General features: G+C 43.6%; 1 protein-coding gene across 1 annotated transcript in view; it reads left to right on the top strand.

Annotated features, from left to right (window-relative positions):
* OLFM4 (olfactomedin 4) overlaps positions 1 to 20,406 on the top strand; it is a 46,029-nt gene that overhangs the window by 5,824 nt on the left and 19,799 nt on the right. Inside the window, exons 3-5 of the mRNA XM_026705331.2 lie at positions 2,407 to 2,559; positions 14,575 to 14,787; positions 16,815 to 16,968. Of these exons, the coding sequence (XP_026561116.2) occupies positions 2,407 to 2,559; positions 14,575 to 14,787; positions 16,815 to 16,968 (520 nt within the window). The remainder of the gene's footprint in view (positions 1 to 2,406; positions 2,560 to 14,574; positions 14,788 to 16,814; positions 16,969 to 20,406) is intronic.

The raw sequence follows: 20,406 nt of genomic DNA, 5'->3' as shown, positions 1-20,406 counted from the left end.
CTCCACTCTGCCAGCAAAAATGGAGCTCAGCAGGGCTGAATGTGCTCCTCCCGCGCTCCATTTTTGCTGGCAAAGGGTTGTAGGAGGCCATGGCAGATGAAAACGGAGCTTGGGAGCCTGTTTTTGCTGGTGGTCCTTTGAAGGCCGGTCCTCCACTGTTTCCAGGGTGGCCCCATGGGCCAGTTCTAAGTACCCCATGGGCCAGATCCAGCCTCTGGATGTTGAGTTTGACACCCCTGCTATAGGGTCTTTTCTGGCTGAGCAGGGGGGTTGGACTAGAAGATCTCCAAGGTCCCTTTGAAGTTGATTATTCTATTAAACATTGGTGGCTTTAGGCTAATGAGAAATTACCTTTTGCTAGCAGCTCTTCCATCCCAAGGACTGGCCTATGGATTTCCACTGCTCTCCTCTCCTCTCCTCTCCTCTCCTCTGCCTTCTGCGCATCAGGCACTGAGCCCAGCTGTTCCTTCTCTTCCTCATCAGCCACCTCCAGACCTGGGTGTTATTGACTCCCCATCTGAGGGCTGACAGACAGCCCAGGCTCCACCTCTCTCTGCCAGCTCTATTCTCTCTTCCCCCTCGGAGCTCTCAGGTTGCCTTCATGCTGTGCGCAGCCCTCCTGAGCTCTGTTTTCACTGGCAGAGGTTTGTAGGAGGCCGTGGCAGCTGAAAATGGAGCTTGGGAGACTGCTCTCACTGGCGGAAGCATCACGGGCCAGTCCTCCACAGTTTCCAGGGCAGACCCATGAGCCAGATCTAAGTACCCCACAGGTTGGATCTGGCCCACAGATGTTGAGTTTGACACCCCTGCTATAGGGTTTTTCCTGCCTGAGTTGGATTGGAACAGGGGTCGCCAACCTTTTGGACCTCAGGGACCACCAAACTCATAATTTTAAATCCTGTGGACCAGAGACTCTGTGGAAAATCCGCCCCAAAATCTTCAGGAAAATTCCCCACCCCATTTTCTACCGATCTATAATTCTTTATTTGGGATCACAGGATACTGTCTCCAGCTCTGTTCTTAGGGGGAGAGAGAGAGAGAGAGAGAGAGAGAGAGAGAGAGAGAGAGAGAGAGAGAGAGAGAGAGAGAGAGAGAGAGAGAGAGACTTTTGGCTTCATGCAAGGAAAGCAGCAGAAGCAGCAGAAGTCTTTCTTTCTCTCCCCCAAACTCCGCCAGAAATGAGTCTTTGCTGGCACAGCCTCTTGGGGCAGGAAGATCCCAAAGACTTATTTCTGGCAGAGTTTGGGGGAGAGAAAGACAGACCTTTGCTGCTTTCCTTGTGTGCAGCCAAAAGCAGAAGAAAGAAGCAGAAAGAAGCAGCCTGGTGGCCAGGCCAGGCACGTGGGGTAACTGGGGCAAGTTCCCCCCTCTGCCCTTTCCCACATCCTCTCACTACCTCATGTTGTTCACAAAGCAAGCGACACTAGCTTGTGTTCCCGTGGGCCATGTGGGTGGTGCAGCCTTGTGTTCCCACACCGCCTGGATTAATCGCTTTGGGGGTGACATTTCTCTGTGTACCACCAAAATTTACTCACATATCCCTGGCTCACTGGTTGGCAACCACTGGACTAGAAGACCTCCAAACTCCCTTCCAGCTCTGTTCAACGTTGATGGCTTTAGGCACAACCGTCGAATGAGAAATTACAGGTATCCAGACCAAGGAAACATGTGGCCATTTAGACCCACTCATGAAGCTATTTCGATGCAAACTTTAAAGGGGTGTTTTTCTTGGCAGACCGAAAAACTGCTGAGCTGAGCAGAAGCAATAGATCTGCAGGGAAGCAGCGGAATCAACTGTATAGGAAGAACGATCAGGATCTTAGGCCCCCAAGTGGCAGCTGAGTTCAGCTAGATGCTCTCCCTCCATCAATTGTAATGGATTAAAGTCCCCTCCGTTCTTTTCTGCCTGCTTGCTATTGACTGGCTAAGTGAGACCACGGTGCACTAAATCAACGTAGATATATGATACCAAGTTGCTTTCAATTAAAACTCAAGATTCTCCAGTCTGGAGGAACAGCCTTTTTTTTCTTCTTTTAATAAAACAAATAAATAAATAAAAACAACATTAAAAAACTAGTAAACGAATTACTGTAGATTCCAATATAATCTTTCGGTTTGGGAAAGAGATCATTTGAAAAGCATTATTCGTGGGAAAGGACTGTTTTGCTTTGTAATTTTTATTGAGTTATTCCCCAATGCACTCTTCGAGCCGCGGCTCTAATTATTCTAGCCAAGTTGGGTGTTCTTTTTTTTTTATTTTATTTTGTGAACAGTGTTTATTTATGTCTCAATAAGTTTCTAGGATTCATGGTTGTGTTTTCCCAGGGTGAACATCAACAAAGAGAAACACCCCTGACTAGGTAGATTACTGAAATTTCTCTCTTTTAAATCTTTCCCTCCCCCCAGCCATTTACCAATGTGACCGGCGTTGTGGATGATCATGGAATGTGCCAGTGCTCAGTTTACCTGCCCGATACAACATTTCCTGTACAGAAAGTGGAAAACCTTGAAATTCTGGCTAAGCAGCTTTCCGCAAAATTTGACAGTGAACTTTCAAAAGTAAGTGGTTTTAGCCTTTTATCATTAGGAGACCGACCTGAAGGATAGCAGATTGAAAGAAAGTCCTTGATGTTTAAGTAGACCTTAGCAGGAGGTCAAGGTCTCATTTCACAGGTAGCTTCCTGGTTGTTGGAGGAATTTCTTATGGAGGAAATCGGAGAAGGAACGTGGTCTCTTCATTTCTTGTGCTATTGGGGGTTGGGGGGGGAACATGGCTAATTTGCATAGTCTCACAATGAGTGTGTGGTGAATTTTGCATGTGAGTCAAGACAACGTCAAGGAAAGCCAAATTTGGAAGCTGCCCAGAGTCACCTCCTGAGGGAAATGGGTGGCATAAAAGTTTAATAGAGATAAATAGATAGATAGATAGATAGATAGATAGATAGATAGATAGATAGATAGATAATAGATGATGGATGATAGATTTTATATATATATATATATATATATATATATATATATATATATATATATATATATATATATATATATATACACAAATACACACACACAGAGAGAGAGAGAGAGAGAGATGTATAGCTGTATAGAGAGATAGAGGTAGAGATGGATGGATAGATTCAGAGATAGAGGATTGGATACATAGATAAGATAGATAGAAGATAAATAGACAGACAGACAGACAGACAGATAGACAGACAGACAGATAGACAACCAGATAGAGACAGATGGATAGATGGGTAGCTAGATGATAGCTAGCTAGATGATAGCTAGCTAGCTAGACAGAAACTGATAGAGATAGATGGATATGGATAGATGGATAGATAGATTGACAAGTAGACAGGTAAAGATGGATGGATGGATGGATATGGATAGATGATAGATGATAGATAGATAGATAGATAGATAGATAGATAGATAGATAGATAGATAGATAGATGTAGATGGATAGGTGGATAGTTGGTTGGGTGGATGGTGGATAGGTGGATCGTTGCAAAGACAGACAGACAGACAGATAACCGTCAGAGAGATGGATAATTGGATAGGTGGATGAGTGGATGGGGGGATAGGTGAAAGGATGGATAGATAGATAGATAGATAGATAGATAGATAGATAGATAGATAGATGATAGATTCAAAGAACCCAAGGATTGCCACTTTAGAATGCATTTTCTAGAAAAGATCCGGACATTGCAACAGTGACCATTAGCTGTGTGTCTTCATTTGTTCACCGCTGAGCTTCTTCCATAGGAAAGACATGGGGAAGATGAAGCCAGCTCATGTCACACTATCTTCCTCTACTGTAGCAGTTGGAGGAACTACAAAAGGGTTGAAAACACTTTGGAAAGGATCCCCCGCACCCAGAAGTCCTGACCTCAATCTGGCTGCATTATCTGTGTTATTTATGAAGGATGTCAGAGAGAAGCACTTAAGCCTTTTCAATTATCCATCACTCTTCTCTTTCTAAGATACCACAGGTATCTTAAGTAGAACTTACCAAGTTCTTAGTTTTCCCTTGAATGGTGTACGTTTCCCAAGGCTACAGCACAAGTGAGGGAGGGTGTCAACATTGAATAGTCTCAGCCAGCTCGGTCAATAATGGAGAATGTTGGTGGTTGCCACCCAACAACATCTGGAGAGATCTTTGAAAAGTCACATTAACCATCAATTTCTAGAACAATACAATGCTGTTAACCTTTTCTGTGAAAGATTGAAAACACGCTTTGACTTGTTCCATTGTCATCCAATCTTTTGGGTTGTTTTTCAAAATCTCAAAAAGGCATTTAATTAATTAGTAGTCTGTTGTGGCCCGCCAGCTGCCAGCGGACCTGGAGGCAGAATCAGACCATGAGGAGGTTGGGGAGGATCTTGGGCCAGGTCTGAAGTCTAGGGAAGGCTCTGATGGATGCTCTGTGTCGGATGCAGAGATAGAGCCAGGGCTGTCCGACATTTCCCAGCCACCAGAGAGGCAGCTGCTTTCAGAGACTGGTATCATTGGGGAGGAGGAGCAGCTGGTGCCCGTTCCAGATACACGTATGCACAGAGCTGTTAGAAGAGGCGGACAATGGAGGTCAAGGAATCAACTTTGGAAGCAAAGCACACATGGATGCTGAATGGCCCCTTCCTGGCTGGGGGAATAAATAGAAGGAAACACCATGTGCTGTTCTTCTGAAGCCATTCTGACCAATGTGGTTTCTGCCTTCTGTCGATACTGATGAGCCAGCTGTCGCTCACCAGGTCCGTTGGTCTATGGGAGGTTATTATTTGATTCCCTCCAATCCCCATAACAGCATAAAAGCCATACTGGGTAGGGCCCCCAAATCCGCCACCTGGAGACGTGCTTTGGTGGGGCTTCCAGCCCACCCCCAAGAGAATATTCCTCAGCCTTTGCTAAAAAATATTTTAAGGCAGGGTGGGGAAACAGACTCTCCACCATTCTCTCTGAAGCTGGGTGATGGTGAGACGGGTTTTCCTAACGCCTTTTTAATTAAAACTAAGCTCCTTAGTTAGATGCTGTGTTGTTGTAGGCTCTGTGGAGTCGGCCATTGTTTCCTTTGTAAAAAATTGAAGGAAGGAAACCCACCATCAATAATTCCCCATCTCTTCAATCTCCAGAAAACCCAGGGTGAGAAGATGGGGAGGGCCCCCTTCCCAGAATATTTGAAGTCTTCCTGATGAAAAAAAAATATGCAGGGTTTCAATTAGGTGTCCAGGAGGTTTGTGCCTCTGCTCCAGCAACCTGGCATCCTTGGCAAGGAATTGAAGTGTCCTTGAATTAATCAGAAGGAAAAGACAGAGCACTCAATTATAAATTCTCGGCCATAAATATTCATAATATTCTCACCCAGCATAATCAGAGAGACGTTTACCCCATTTTGAAAGAAGAAAAACACACACACAAGCACGCAGACACGCAGGAAGGGTCTGAAGGAGTTGAAGACTCCTGGACCCCTAATTGAAACACTGCATATTTTTCCTCAAAATATGGAAATCAAACTGGGAATTAAAGATGGTTTTTGTTTTGATCCTTACCTCGGAAGCAGAGGTGGTGTTCAACCAGTTCGGGCTGGTTCTGGTGTACTGGTAGCGATGTGAGCTCTTCGAACTGATAGGAATTTTTTTTTTGAAACCTACCACTGATGTGAAGCAGTGGTGATAGTCAGCCGGTTCGCACCGGATCGGATGAACCGGTAGCAAGAATTTGGTGTGGGTTGGCGAACCGGTAGTAAATTCTGGCTGGCCACGCTCCCGATCTGGTTGCCCTCCCTCCTGATGCTCGCTTACCTGCCCGTTTGACATTCACCTAAGGTATTTCTTTTTTTCCCCCTCCCGACAATCAGCTGTGCATAGAACAGCTGTGCTGGGATTCTCCTTGCTGAGGCCCAGGAAGGCAAAAACATGGAGAGAGGAGCTCAGGCCCCCGCTTCTATTTTTTATCTTCCAGAGCCCCAAATGAGCCTTGGGGGAGCAAAAACACCCCTCCCCAGAGGCTCCTCTGAGGCTAGGAAGCTCCCCAAAATGGGTGGGGGGCGGCAAAAAAGCAAAAAAACAGCCATACCCACCAAGCCATGCCCATAGAACTGGTAGTAAAAAAAATTTGAATCCCACCACTGATCGGAAGTGACGGGAAGGGTGTGTGACCCAGGGCGACACCCTGATTTTTTTGGGAGGGGGGTTACTGGGCCTTCGTTATAGATTCCCTCAAACACAGTGGTTAGTCATGCTTCCTTGCTTGTATTATACAATAGGGAATGGCCTTGGTTGAATAGAGCAGCATTCAGATACAAGCGCATTGAATTTGGAGGTGCATTGTATATCTTAGGAAGGAAGTGAATGGAGCCGATGTGGGAAGCAGGTTAGCAAGATAGATTTACGAGTTTATCTGGGATCTTCAAATCAAAACCCTAGCCCTGGTGCTTCCTTTTTACCATTTGTTTTCCTCAAGAGTTCCTTCAAGAATAAAGAGAACATTCTATTTTGCTACATATCTCTGATAAATCTTCCCTTATAAATCAAGAGTAGGGTGAGTATGGGCCTGGAATCAGACTCAGAGATACTTTTCTAAAACGATAACTTTATTTCAGGAATAGGAACGGGATGACCAAAGACCATATATCCTCTCCTTCTGCTATCCCCAGAGGTCAGAACAGAGAGCTGAAGGGCCTGGAGGTCTTCTAGTCCCGCCCCTGCAAAGAGGACCCACTCCGCAGGTCAGAATCAGAATAGATTTGGAAGGGATTGTGATGACCCAGGAACAAAGACAACACAGTCAGATCAGCCATAAGAGTCCCTTTATTATCTCCAACTTTGCCCCCAATGTCCAGGTTACCGTTGGGCTGGAGAAAAACTCTTCCAGGAACAGCCTTTGACTGAGAAAATTCAGTCCAAAACAAGATACACACAAACTGTAACTCCAAATTCAAACAAACCAAACTGAAGTAATTAGTTTGGCAAAAGCACAGCAAAACTCACACCGTTGGGAAGATGCCAGGGACACAGATAAGCCACAGTGATACAAGATAAAATCACACTTGCTCCCAACAGCTTACTGCATGCAGCTTTTCTTTTTTTATACACTGTGTTCCCAGCTGCAGCTAATGAAGGGAATCAGGGCCCTTTCCTCCCCTGTAAGCCACGCAACCCACGTTGCTCCCTTTTCAATTCCTCCCTGCATGCCCTAGGATGAAGAGGGGGTGGGCCTGGGTCTTCCTCTGAATCCCCTCTCCCTTGTTCTCCCTCTCCTCTGCTCTGCCCAGCCAGACTTTGCCCTTCCCCAGTTTGTTCCACAGCCAACAGAGCCACACTCCAGCCCCCCTGTCAGCTGTTCAGCTTTCTCCTCTGAGTCAGATTCTGACAGGGGCATGACAGGGACCTTGGAGGTCTCCTAGTCCAGCCCCCTGCTCAAGAGGGAGACCCAGCCTATACCATTTCAGACAGATAGCTGTTCAGTCTCTTCTTAAAAACCTCCAGTGATGACACACCAACAACTTCTTGAAAACCTCCAGTGATGGAGAGCCCACGATTTCTTCAGACAAGACATTCCATTGGTTAATTGTCCTCACTGTTAGGGATTTTCTCCTTAGTTCTAGGTCAAATCTGTCCTTGATTAGTTTCCATCCATTGTTTCTTGTCTTGCTTTCTGGTGCTTTGGAGAATAAGTTGACCCCCTCTTCTCCATGGCAGCCTCTGAAATACCGGAAGGCTGTTATCAGGTGGTCATTTGTAGAGGCAGATTAAAAGTATTTCCCAAAGCACAACCAATTCTGATGTCAACGATCTTCCAATTATTTGTAGAAAGACGTCAATCAAGCCACAAAAAACCAGTATCCTCCAAGCTTATATGAATAATATACAGGTAGTTCTAGATTTATGACCGTTCTAGACAAAAGTGAGTTGTGGCCACTTTTCACACTTACGACCCATTGAGGAATCCCTGTAGTCACATGATCAAAATTCAGAGGCTTGGCAACTGGCATGGACATATGGCGGTTGCAGTGTTTCGGACATCACGCAATCCCCTTTTGCGACTTTCTGATGAGCCAAGTCAATGGGGAAGAACTGCATTACTAGCTTAACAGCTGCAGTGATTCACTTAACAACGGTGGCAGGAAAGGTCATAAAATGGGGCAAAAACCTCACTTAGTAACTGTCTTGCTTCACAACAGAAATTTTGGATTCAACTGTAGTTGTAAGCTGAGCGCTACCTGTATAGCACTATAAATGATACAATCGCATAACGCTATTATTATATGCAGATGTAGTTAGGGAAAACATTTTCTCACTTGATGGGAATTTTCACAAGTCATGCCAGTGAAAACAAGCTTATTTCCCCCACCACACACACCTTTTGAGGCAGCTTTTGCTTAAACAGACTGGGCCATTGCTTAACTGACAGAGTAGAGTAGAGTAGAGTAGAGTAGAGCAGAGTAGAGTAGAGTAGAGTAGAGTAGAGTAGAGTAAAACAGAATATAGAATGGAATGGAATGGAATAAAGAGTGGAATAAGGAATAGAATAGAATAGAATAGAACAGAACAGAACAGAACAGAACAGAATATAGAATGGAATATAGAATAGAATGGAATAAGGAGCGGAATAAGGAATAGAATAGAATAGAATAGAATAGAGAACGGAATAGAATAGAATGGAATAAGGAGTAGAATAAGGAATTGAATGGAATGGAATGGAATGGAATAGAATAGAATAGAATGGAATGGAATAGAATAGAATAGAATAGAATAGAATAGAATAGAATAGAATAGAATAGAATAGAATAGAATAGAGAACGGAATGGAATAGAATGGAATAAGGAGTGGAATAAGGAATTGAATAGAATGGAATGGAACGGAACAGAACAGAACAGAACAGAATAGGAGAATGGAATGGAATAGAATGGAATAAGGAATGGAATAAGGAATTGAATAAGGAATAGAATGGAATGGAATAGAATAGGATAGGATAGGATATAGAATGAAATGGAATATAATAGAATAGGATTCTTTATTGTTCAAGTGTGATTGGACACACAAGGAATTTGTATTCAGTGCATAAGCTCTCAGTTTACATTAAAAAATACATTCATCAAGAATCATAAGATACAACACTTTGTGATAGTCATGAGTTACTAATTAAGCAATCAAATCATACTAGGAAACTAAATAAAACAATATAAATTGTAAAGATACAAGCAACAAGGTTGTAGTCATAAGTGGGAAGAGAAAGGTACTAGGAAGGACGAGAAGAATAACAGTAATACAGCCTTAGTAAATAATTTGACAGTGTTGTGGGAATTTGTTGTATAGCAGAGTGACGGGGGAAAATGTCCTTGTGTATAGTTGTTGTGGGGTGCAGTGCTCTATAGTGTCATTTTGAGGGAAGGAGTTGAAACAGTTTATGTCCAGGATGTGAGGGGTCCGTAGATATTTTCACAGCCCTCTTTTTGACTCGTGCAGTATGCAGGTCCTCGATGGGAGGCAGGTTGGTGGTTATTGTTTGTTTTCTTCAGTTCTCACTATCTGTTGAAGTCTGTGTCTGCTTTGTTGGGTTGCAGAGCCAAACCAGACAGTTATAGAGGTGCAGATGACAGACTCAATCCTTCCTCTGCAGAACTGAATGAAAACAAAATAGCTTTGTTGTTTTTCAAATCTGTTGGGGACAGTCTTGTGGCAAGCACACCAGCCCAATGCAGAACGATGCATTATCCAATGTGAGCTGGTCAGGGAAATGCACTTGGTTGCTTCCCTATGGGGAGACTGGTTTAGTTTTGACAGTTTTTTAATATGGAGAGGGAAAAAAAACAACAAGAGAATGTTTCAGGGTTGCTCGTTGTATCTCAAGGTTAAGACCATTTTGGAAGTGGTGTTTAATGCACATTTCTTCTGAATGAACACGCCATTCAAGCGGCTGTTTGCCAGATTCAAGTAATTGATGTCTGTCATAAATGCTTCACTCTTTTTGAAAATGGCTCAGGGACAAAGGAAGGCGAGGACACAGCTTTTATCCAAAAGGACGTGTGTGTGTGTGTGTGTTTTCAACCATCACAGCACAACCATCATGTGCGGTGTTCTTACAACTTGTCCTATATTGCTTTTTGCAATCTCTCACCGAGGATTTTGCCCCCTTGGTCCCTTTTGCCGAGGATTTGCTTAATGCTATTTGTTATCTTGACACGGCCATCCATTAAAATACTTCAGTTTCTGCAGTTTGATTCTGTCCTCGGAATCGCTTTGAAGGGAAGTAAACTGCAACATAGGAAAAACAGACTTTAGGGTTTAGTCAAAAGTAGACGCCCGGATGATATTTTACGCATGAAGCATCAGGATCCCACATGGACTTCCAATTGAGATAGCAATAACACTGAGGTGTATATGCTGCTTTACAATGCTTTACAGTCCTCTCTAAGTGGTTTACAGAGTCAGCCTCTTGCCCCACAACAATCTGGGCCCTCCTTTTACCCACCTCAGAAGGCTGGAAGGCTGAGTGAACCTTGAGCCTGGTGGGATTCGAACTGCCAATTGCAGGCAGTTGGCAGTCAGCAGAAGCGGCCTGCAGTACCACATTCTAACCACTGCACCACCATGATCAAGCCTATATACATGAATCTAGTCAACTAATGGTCAGCACTAAATTGGCACGGGATAAGGGTCCATGGCATTCAAGAGGAGTTCAATGCGGACTGTTCGTGGGAACGTAATGATTCCAGGCCAATTCCTCTCTTGATTCTGCCTGCTATTTTCCCATATGAGGTTTTACTCATGGTACAAAACCAGGCATGGGCCTGTATCTCCACGTGCATGACAAAACTGAAATAGAAAACTCGGATAGCGGTAAATGTATAGGGTTTGGGTTTTCCATTTGTTCAGATTTTTCTGTTTTTAGTGGTAGAAGATTGTAGGGTGTCCTGGATGCTTTCCAAGCTTGCTTTTTTTCTTGCAGACATTTCATTACCCAACTAGGTAACATCATCAGCACAAGAAGGGTGTGGGGTTTGCAGAGAAGGAGAAAGGAGGGAGGAAAAGGAGGAAGAGGAGGAGGAGGAGGAGGATGACTGTGGGGTCCTTGGTGCTCTCTGAGCTTGGCAGTTTTCTTGAAGACATTTCATGACCCAACTAGGTAACATCATCAATGCTAGAAGGGAGTTGGGTTTCCGGACAGAAAGAGGAAGAGGAGGAGGAGGAGGAGCAGGAGGAGCAGGAGCAGGAGCAGGAGGAGCAGGAGGAGGAGGAGGAGGAGGAGGAAAACTGTGGGGTCCTTGGTGCTCTCTGAGCTTGCTTGTTTTCTTGCAGACATTTCATTACCCAACTAGATAACATCATCAGTACTGGTAAGGAGTGGGGCTCATTGTCAGTTTATATTCTAGTGTCTTGCCCTGTTGGTGGGGGTGGTGTCAGAGGTTCTTTGGCTGGGCTGTTGGCTTCTTTGGCAGTTTCTTTCTTAAGGAATTGTTTGCCTCTTGACTGTTGGTCTGAGGTTCATCTTGCAGTTTATCTATGCCGATCCGGATGCTAACTGCTGATGGAAAGGTGCTTAGGTTTTTTTTAATTCCCTTTTTGGCTTGTTGATTGTTTCAAATTGTAGCTTTTCTCTTTAAAAAAACACATAAGTTTACGACTTGTATAGCACTTTTTATGTGGGTTTCTTCCCCCTCAAATATCAAGAACTTACCCAGCCAGGATTTGTTGCTGTCACCGGAGGGGATTTGACACTGGGGAGTTATCTACATCTTCATGAATTCAAACAAAGCGATTAGCTTGTTTTTGGCTTCAGGGGATAGGTCAGAGAATAAACGGGGATTTAATCTTAGGATACTAAATCTCAGTTTGGTTTTTATTGACTTCTTGGTTGCAACTGCGGCTTGGGTTGAGTTCATTGGTGTCCACAGAAGGGCTACAGTGAGCCGTGGCAGAGCAATGAAAGTATGTATAAAAAGAGGAAATCTTGCATTGTGGTGTCAAAATGCACTTTTATCATGGCCCCGAAGGTGTTTTCTTCAAGGGGCAACGGGACTTTCTGGTTTTTCTTTGAAGAGGTTTCGCTTCTCGTTCCAGAAGCTTCTTGAGCTCTGAAGAAGCTTCTTGGGTGAGAAACGAAACGGGGCAGGGAGGGAACGCTGCCTAAAAGTGGGGCAGATGGAGAAGACAAGGACATTTCCAGAGCATCAAAGAGTGAGCTGAAGTTTAAAGAGGGGGCAACATTGACCGATCGGATCCTAGAATCTTGCAAGTTGTGCTTATAACTCTGGTCCATAAAACTGGCAAAGAGCGAAGCTCTGGATTTCGGTCAGTTTTAAGATTAGGTCTAATGGGACAGTTGTCCAAGGCAGCAGATTCTGGGAGGTATCTCAGCGGGCTTTTGGAGGACAGAGATCTACACTATGCAGGCTGCTCTTTATTTCTAAGATGGCCGCTGGACTTTAGTTGGAATAGATGAAGCTGGCCCTCCGTGGAACTGAAAAATGGTTCGGCTCCCACGCCCGCCAGTTTCTGAGCACGGACTACAGGCATCTATCATTCAATTCCTCGTCTCAGTCAGGAAAAGCTCTTGAACCAGCTGCCCTTTGGGTGGTTCTTTGATCCATTGCATGATGGCGTACCTGCAGCTTACCATCCTTCAGGCAGCGTGTTAAGCTGTTGACCTGAAAGTCGTGGAGATGCAGAGCTGTAGATTTCACGGCCAATTACACCATGTCTAATCCATCACAACAACATTAGGCAGAGGTAGTTCTTCCCAAAAGCTCCAGTCTGTTTCATCCGATGAACTTAAAAAAAAAGAAAAAAGAAAGAAGAAGCAATAAAACAGAGGAGAGCTTGGGTTAAAAAAAAAAAAAACCTGTGACATTTTATTTATTTATTTATTTAATTTATATTGCCACCTATTCGCTCATGGTGACTCAGGGCGGCTTGCACAATGTAAAACGGTGTTGTCATGTCCCTGGTGGAGACTGACTCTGAGGGAGAGGAGGAACAGCTGACAGGGAGTGGAAGTGTGACTCCAGAGGTCGTGGAGGAGGCTGGGGAAGGGCAGAGGCCAGCTGAGCAGTCAGGGGAGGACCCAGGCCCATCTCCTCTTCATCCTAGGGCACGCAGGGAGGAGAGGATAATGGAGAGACGTGGTCTCCTTGGGAGGAGTGGGCCTTGATCCTCTTCATGGGCTGCAGGTGTGAGAACTGAATAAGTGTTTGGACCTGCGTACTGGCAAATGCTGGAAACAAAGCGTGTTTTATTTTGGTCTGAAGTTATCTTGGTTGGCGTCCTTCCAACAGACTGTGCCTTGTTATCCCCTTGAATTTGGTAAATACTTCTCCTGTTCCATTGTGGAGATTTTGTCATTGTAGTTTGTTTGGTTTTTTTTTTTTATTTCACTTCTATCTTCTCATTAAGTTCGGACTGTATTGCTTTCTTTTAAAGATTATTTTTGAGTACCTCTTATCTCCAACTGAGTATTATTGAACAGTGGGGCTAAGTTGGAGGCATTAAGGGACATTTATTTATGTTTTTGGATTTTGCTACATTTGTATCCCACCCTGGGTCATCACATGTATTAAAAACAAAAAATAAAAATAAAAAAACAATAAAAACTAACCAAAAGAATCAAATAAAATAATAAAGCACAATAGAACAAAATCTGGGGTGGGGGCAATCACCCCCCCCAACTCCCACTCCCCGCCCCGATGACAACAGATCTCACGAGTCGTTTGATGGGCTCCATCCCGCTCTGGGTTCCCCAGGCCCCTTGGCAGAACTGGGTCTTCAGTGCCTTCTGGAAGAGAGCTAGAGTGGGGGCCATTCTAATCTCTGGGGGAATGATGTTCCAGAGAGAGGGAGCCTCCACAGAGAAGGCCCTTCTTCTGGGTCCCATCAGGTGTGTCTCCCTTGGGGATGGGACCCACCATCATTCCCTGCCTCCTTGGTCTGGTGGGTTGAGTGGATGTGACAGGCAAGAGATGTTCCCTCAGATAACCTGGTCCCAAGCCATGAAGGGCTTTAAAGGGGACAACCAGCACCTTGAATTGCATCCGGAAGCCAATCGGCAACCAATGCAGCTCCTGCAGGAGAGGTGACACATGTGTACACTGAGGTCTACACACAACCATGCGGGCCGCTGTATTTTGCACCAACTGGAGCTTCTGGATGCTCTTCAAGGCCAGTCCCATGTCGAGCACATTGCAATAATCAAGATGGCAAGTGACCAGGTCATGAGTAACTGTGAGTAGGGACCGTTGGTCCAGGGAAGGGCGTAACTGGTGCACAACCCACAGATTTTTTTTTGGCTGCACTTTTTGCAGTCTTTGGTTCCAAAAAGCGGGAAGAATCAACGATAACCTTTTTTCCCATATTCTACAGATTATTATCGGGGGCATTTCATCTGTAATCTTAGCTACGAGTTTTAGTCTATAAATAAAGACGGCATTAGATAAGCTTCTGGGCTCAGTTGCTGCAAATCATCTTTTGATCTTGGCGAGACTCCAAAAAGGTGACAGGGGAAAAACTTTTTGTCTTCTAAAAAGTATCCTTCGAGACATGAACTCAGATGGAATGCCTTTCTTTACCTACTTACAGGTGAGGCAGTACACCCAATTAATTGCGCTGTATGAAGAAAAGATTCGAAACGTAACCGTCAGGATTGAGCACATGGAGAAATCCAGCATAACTTACACATCGTTGGATTTCGAATTAATCAGACTGGAAATCACGGAGATGGAGAGGTTGATCACTCAGCTGAAGACGTCGCTTACTGGAAGCAATGTGTTTGTGGAACAGTTGTATGTTGAGGTAAAAAAATCATTTCTTGGCCTTCCTCTTTTGATTTCTTTGAAACTCCCATGACTCTAATGGGATTGCCTGTCGCTTCTGAAACAATAATCAGGAGTGAGGCTGCAATTCTTCCTTTTCATTCACCCTAGGCCAGTTTTATACTGGCCTTCCAAGAAGATAATGATTGGAAGGCCTACCTGGGCAATAGCGGATACTAAAGAGAAGAGTAAAAATAAGTGAGACAATGGAAGGAATTAAAATCTGGGCCACGCTTTGGTACAGAGAAGTTCCCTGAGGATGGGATTCAGCCTAAATCCAAAAGCTTGGGAGTCTAAACCTCTGTTCCCAGTGCTTGACCCAGATTAGATCCTGAAACATTATCCAGGTACGGTAGGTAGAGATTCTCAATTTTCCAGGTCGTGGTTCTCCCAAAGGTGCTTTTTGTTCAGGAGGCAACTGGACTTTCTGTTTTTTTTTTTCTTTTGAAGGTGTTTCACTTCTCATCCCAGAAGCTTCTTTGGCTCTGACTGGATGATGGTGGGGAATTGCAGACATCTGGTCACTTGCATCCTTTTAGAGGGTCATTGAGGTCACTTGGAGCTTTCTCTGTGCCCTCGGGGTGCCCTGAGTAGTGCAAATGGTTCCTGTAGTCTTCAATTTTCCCCCTCTGGAAATCCATTCCTACTCCCACAGGGTCTTTATCCCAAATTGTATAGCTCTTTAGACTTTTTAGCTATACAATTTGGGATGAACACATTTGAATAGTGTGGGGTAGGAATGGATTTCTGGGGGGTGGGGGTTGGAATTTCAGACTACAATTGCAGGAAACAATGATATGCCAATGTTTTCTTTTGGAAATTCAACTGACTTCCCAATCTAGCCTGTGGATCTGCTTTTTGGGGCAGTTTCCCTTAAAGCCCTTCCGATTACGGGTAGTCCTGAATTTACGAGCACAACGGAGTCCAAAATGTCTGCAACTAAGTGAGAGAAATTTGTTAAGTGAGTTTTGCCACATTGTTTGGACATTTCTCACCACGTTTGCCAAGCGAATTGCTGCCGTTGTTGAATGCGTAACCCTGTCATTAAGCGAATCTGGCTTCCCCAACTGGGACACTGCAACGATCATAAAGATGAACTGATTGTTGAGCATCGACTCATGTGACTGTAGGAATGCTGCAATGGTTGTAACCAAGCAGGAGAACCTACACCATTAATGGTTGTAATAAACCAGAGGTGGTATTCAGCAGGTTCTCTGACCAGTTCTGGAGAACCAGTACCAGAAATTTTGAGTAGTTTGGAGAACCGACAAATACCACCTCTACTGGAGATTTTACAGTATCCTTCCCCTGCCACGCCCACCAAGCCATGCCCACAGAACCGGTAGTAAAATTGTTTGAATCCCACCACTGGAATAAACGGTCAAAAGTCTCTTTCCCCAGTGCCATTGCACTTCGAACAGTCAGTAAATGAAGTGTTGTAAGTTGAGGACTCCATGTACTGATCCTGCTTAGCTTTTTCAAGATCAGCCAAGAATATTTAGGTGGTGATATTTACCATCTGGTCATAGCCAGAGGTGATATTCAGCCGGTTCAGACCAGTTCTGGTGTACCGGTGGCGGAAATTTTGAGTAGGCCGGAGAACCAGCAAATGCCGCCTTTTGGCTGGTCCCGCCCAGTTACCCCTGCGAAGCGCACTCTCATAGAACTGGTAGGAAAATTTTGGAATCCCACCACGGATCATAGCAGATAAGAGAAATCCACACAATTCAACAAATAATAATAGAATAAATAGAACAGAATTCTTCATTGGCCAAGTGGGATTGGACATGCAAGGAATTTGTCTTTGGTGCAAATGCTCTCAGTGTACATAAAGGAAAAGATACATTCATCAAGAGTCAAGAATCATCAGGTACAACACTTAATGATAGTCTTAATAAATACAACAATTTGCAAAAAAAAAAAAACACCCGAAAAGAACTTCCTCAGCAGCTGCCAAACATCTGCAACCTTGAAAATAATCCAAATAACCGTTGTGATTTTACCCAGATTAAGAATTTGAGCGTCATGGTGAATGAACTGGAACTGTTGGATAAGAATAACATCCTTGCAGTTCGCCGGGAGGTCGCCTCTCTACGGGCTAAGTTGCAAGAGTGTGAAAAGGATCGAAACCAGACTGTCAAACATCCCTACTTCCCACCTGGTAAGCAGTCTTTAAATTGGTTGAAATTTGTTGAAATGGAAATGTGAGGAGCAGGGCATGGAACCAGGAAAGGAAGTCGGCCTGGGTTCGGTCAGAGTTTGCAGCACATCCGACAAGTGCACAAGTAAATAATCCAGCAGGATTCGTTTTACGTAAGAAACTTCTTTATATACGATACCGTACAGCAGAAATCAGCATACAAAATCAGAAACACAGAAGTAATATTTACAGAACCAAGTCATTTCAGAGGATTGAAACATTTCAGAGGAGGGAGTAAATTTTCAGAGGAGGCACACAATCTTATATACAGTCCAGCAAGATTAAGCCACGCCTAGGCTCCAAATTGTCACTTATGGCTCCATACAACAAATATTATGTTTCAGTTTCCAAACAGTCCCCATTGGCTGACCTGTTACCACGTCTAATCCAAACAGTCCCCATTGGCTGACCTGTTACCATGTCTAATCCAAACAGTCCCCATTGGCTGACCTGTTACCACGTCTATTCCAAACAGTCCCCATTGGCTGACTTGTTACCATGTCTAATCCAAACAGTCCCCATTGGCTGACCTGTTACCATGTCTATTCCAGACCATAATTACTTATATACTGACAGGTTCCTGGCTCAAAGTTACTGCTATCCGGCATCCACCCCCATTTAAATCTCTAGCCGCATCTCTCGCTGTTTAAAGAAGATTTATTAGGAGTGAACATGTCCGTGCTACCTGGGTGTAGCTGACTCTGAGACACATCATTCATTGTCACCCTTGACCCTGGTCTTCCCCCACCCCCTGGATGTATATTCTCCAATGGGACACATCCATAGCCAACAGTCATCAATCATGCTCTCCAGTAATAATCTTGTGCCCCACAAGCTTCAGTGAATTGGGATTATCTATGAAAGCATTTAAGGAATGCACTACTTCTCCCTCTCCCACAGATAACAGATAATCAGAGTTGGAAGGGACCTTATAGGTCATCTAGTCCAACCTCCCACCCAAGCAGGAGACCCTACACTAAATGGTAGTCCAATCTCTTCTCGACGGTCTCAAGTGATGAAGCTCCCACAACTTCTGAGGGCAACTTCTGTTCCATTGGTTGATTGTTCTTACTGTCAGAAAGTTTCTCCTTATTTCCAAGTTAAATCTCTCCTTTTTCAGTTTCCATCCATTATTCCTGGTCTGGCCTACAGGAGCTTTAGAAAATAGCTTGACCCCTTCCACTCTGTGGCAGCCCCTCAGATATAGGAAGACTGCTATCATGTCACCCCAGTGCTTCTTTTCATTAAACTAGACATATCCAATCAATCCGTTTGATTGAACAGAGCCTCCTCCAGATTGTCTGCTTTTTGGCATGTTGAAATTCAGAATTTGCTGCCAACATGGTCCTTGGTTATAATGCCTGGCAATTGACAAGGTGTTTGCAAGTGGCCAGATTGAAGTGGTCTATGGGTGGCTTTGTAAATTGAATTAATAAATTAATACGCACTAAAGAAATAAATCTTAACAAAATCCGATGCGTAGATTAGAACCAAGAAAAAGAATGAAACTCACGTACCCATTACATCAGAAAATAATTTGGCATAAAAGCCATTAAAAAAGGCTGAATAAACAAATACAGCAGGCATTAAATTGAGACATTCCATTTCTCCCCGCCTGAAAATTTTTGAAGTTATATATGGGCCTCCTGACACTAATAGCTATTGACAGGCTATTTCCTTTATGAATTTGTTTCATCTGCTTTTAAAGCTATTAAAGTCAGCCATTATTCCTTCTTTTGGAAGCAAATACTGTAATTCATGTATACGCTGTGTGATAAAGTAGCTCCTTTTGTCTTTCCTGAATCAACAACCATTTAGCAACATTGGGTGACCCGCAATGTTGCTATTATGACAAAAGAATAATAAAAATAAGCTTTTGTCTATTTTTTTTTTTTGACATGATGCATAATTTTATACATCTCTATCAAGTTGTCTCTTTAGACATGCTGTTCTCAACCCCACCCCACCCAGCTTAAAAGTGCCACTGGCTATAACCCTGGGGAATTGTTCCAAATTATTCATCATTTTGATGGTCCTTTTAGGCATCTCTTACGCATCTTCTCCAACACTACAATGGTTTCTCGGAGACACCAGCGATAAGAACAGTGCAGAATACTGAGTGTGTAACATTCAGTAAGCACAAGCTTAAGAACTCATGCTGGCAGCTTTCCACAAATGTAGATTCAATATAGAATAGAATAGAATAGAATAGAATAGAATAGAATAGAATAGAATAGAATAGAATAGAATAGAATTCTTTATTGGCCAAGTGTGGTTGGACACACAAGGAATTTATCTTGGTGCAAATACTCTCAGTATACATAAAAAGAAAAGATACATTCGTCAAGAGTCAAGAATCATCAGGTCCAACATTTAATAATAGTCATAGGGTACAATAAGCCATCAAATCATACTAGGAAACAGTCAATATAGATCGTAAGGATACAAGCAACAAGGTTACAGTCCTACAGTCACAAGTGGGCAGGGATGGGTGATAAGGAGTGATGAGAAGATTCATAGTAATAATAACGCAGACTTTGTAAATAGTTGGACAGTGTTGAGGGACTATCAGTTCTCCAAAACTGGTCAGGCTTTGCTGAATACCACCTCTGGAGGGAGCCACCACAGAGAAGGTCCTGCCACATATATCTCCTTAGGGGACAGGGCCCACATCATTTCTTGCCTCCTTGCTCTAGTGGATATGACTGGGAAGCAATGGTCTCTCAGATAACTTGGTCCCAAGCCATGAAGACCTTTAAAGGTGACAACCAAATTGTCAATTGTCTCAGTGCGTTTCATGTTATTGGTACTCCAGGACTTATGGAGAACATGTTAACTCAACATTGAAGAAGGGGCAATCTGGTGTCACAAAGTACTGGCTTCCTCTTTGTCTATTCTTTGGCCTAGATAATTGAGTATTTTTTTTAAAAAGCACTTGCTTTAATATATATCTTTGGAGCAATGTACTATTATATTTGTGGGGTTCTCAGTGCTCTCTGAGCTTTGGTTGTTTCGTGGTAGATGTTTCATTACCCAGCTAATCAGTCATCAATGCTGGACGTTTTTTTAGACTGGTAATGTTACTCAGTTGGGCAATGAAATGTCTGCGAGAAAACAACCAAGTTCAGAGACACCAAAGACTAAGTTTCATTACCCAACTAATCAATCATCAGTGCTAGAAGCTTTTAGCACTGATGATGTTACCCAGTTGGGTAATGAAATGTCTGCAAGAAAACCGTCAAGCTCAGAGAACATCAAAGACCTCACAATTCAACTCTGTGCTATAAATATTCTCTTCTATTATACCTCTCCATCGTGAGAATGCCTTCCAATTACCCATAATTGACTGCAAGATTCATTGGACTTCATCAAAAAGGGGTTCAGAACAACAGGTCATTC

This window comes from Pseudonaja textilis, chromosome 8, assembly GCF_049901715.1.
Source record: "Pseudonaja textilis isolate UNSWEBS1 chromosome 8, rPseTex1.2, whole genome shotgun sequence".
Lineage (NCBI taxonomy): Eukaryota > Metazoa > Chordata > Lepidosauria > Squamata > Elapidae > Pseudonaja > Pseudonaja textilis.
This window is presented reverse-complemented; position numbering and strand designations above follow the sequence as displayed.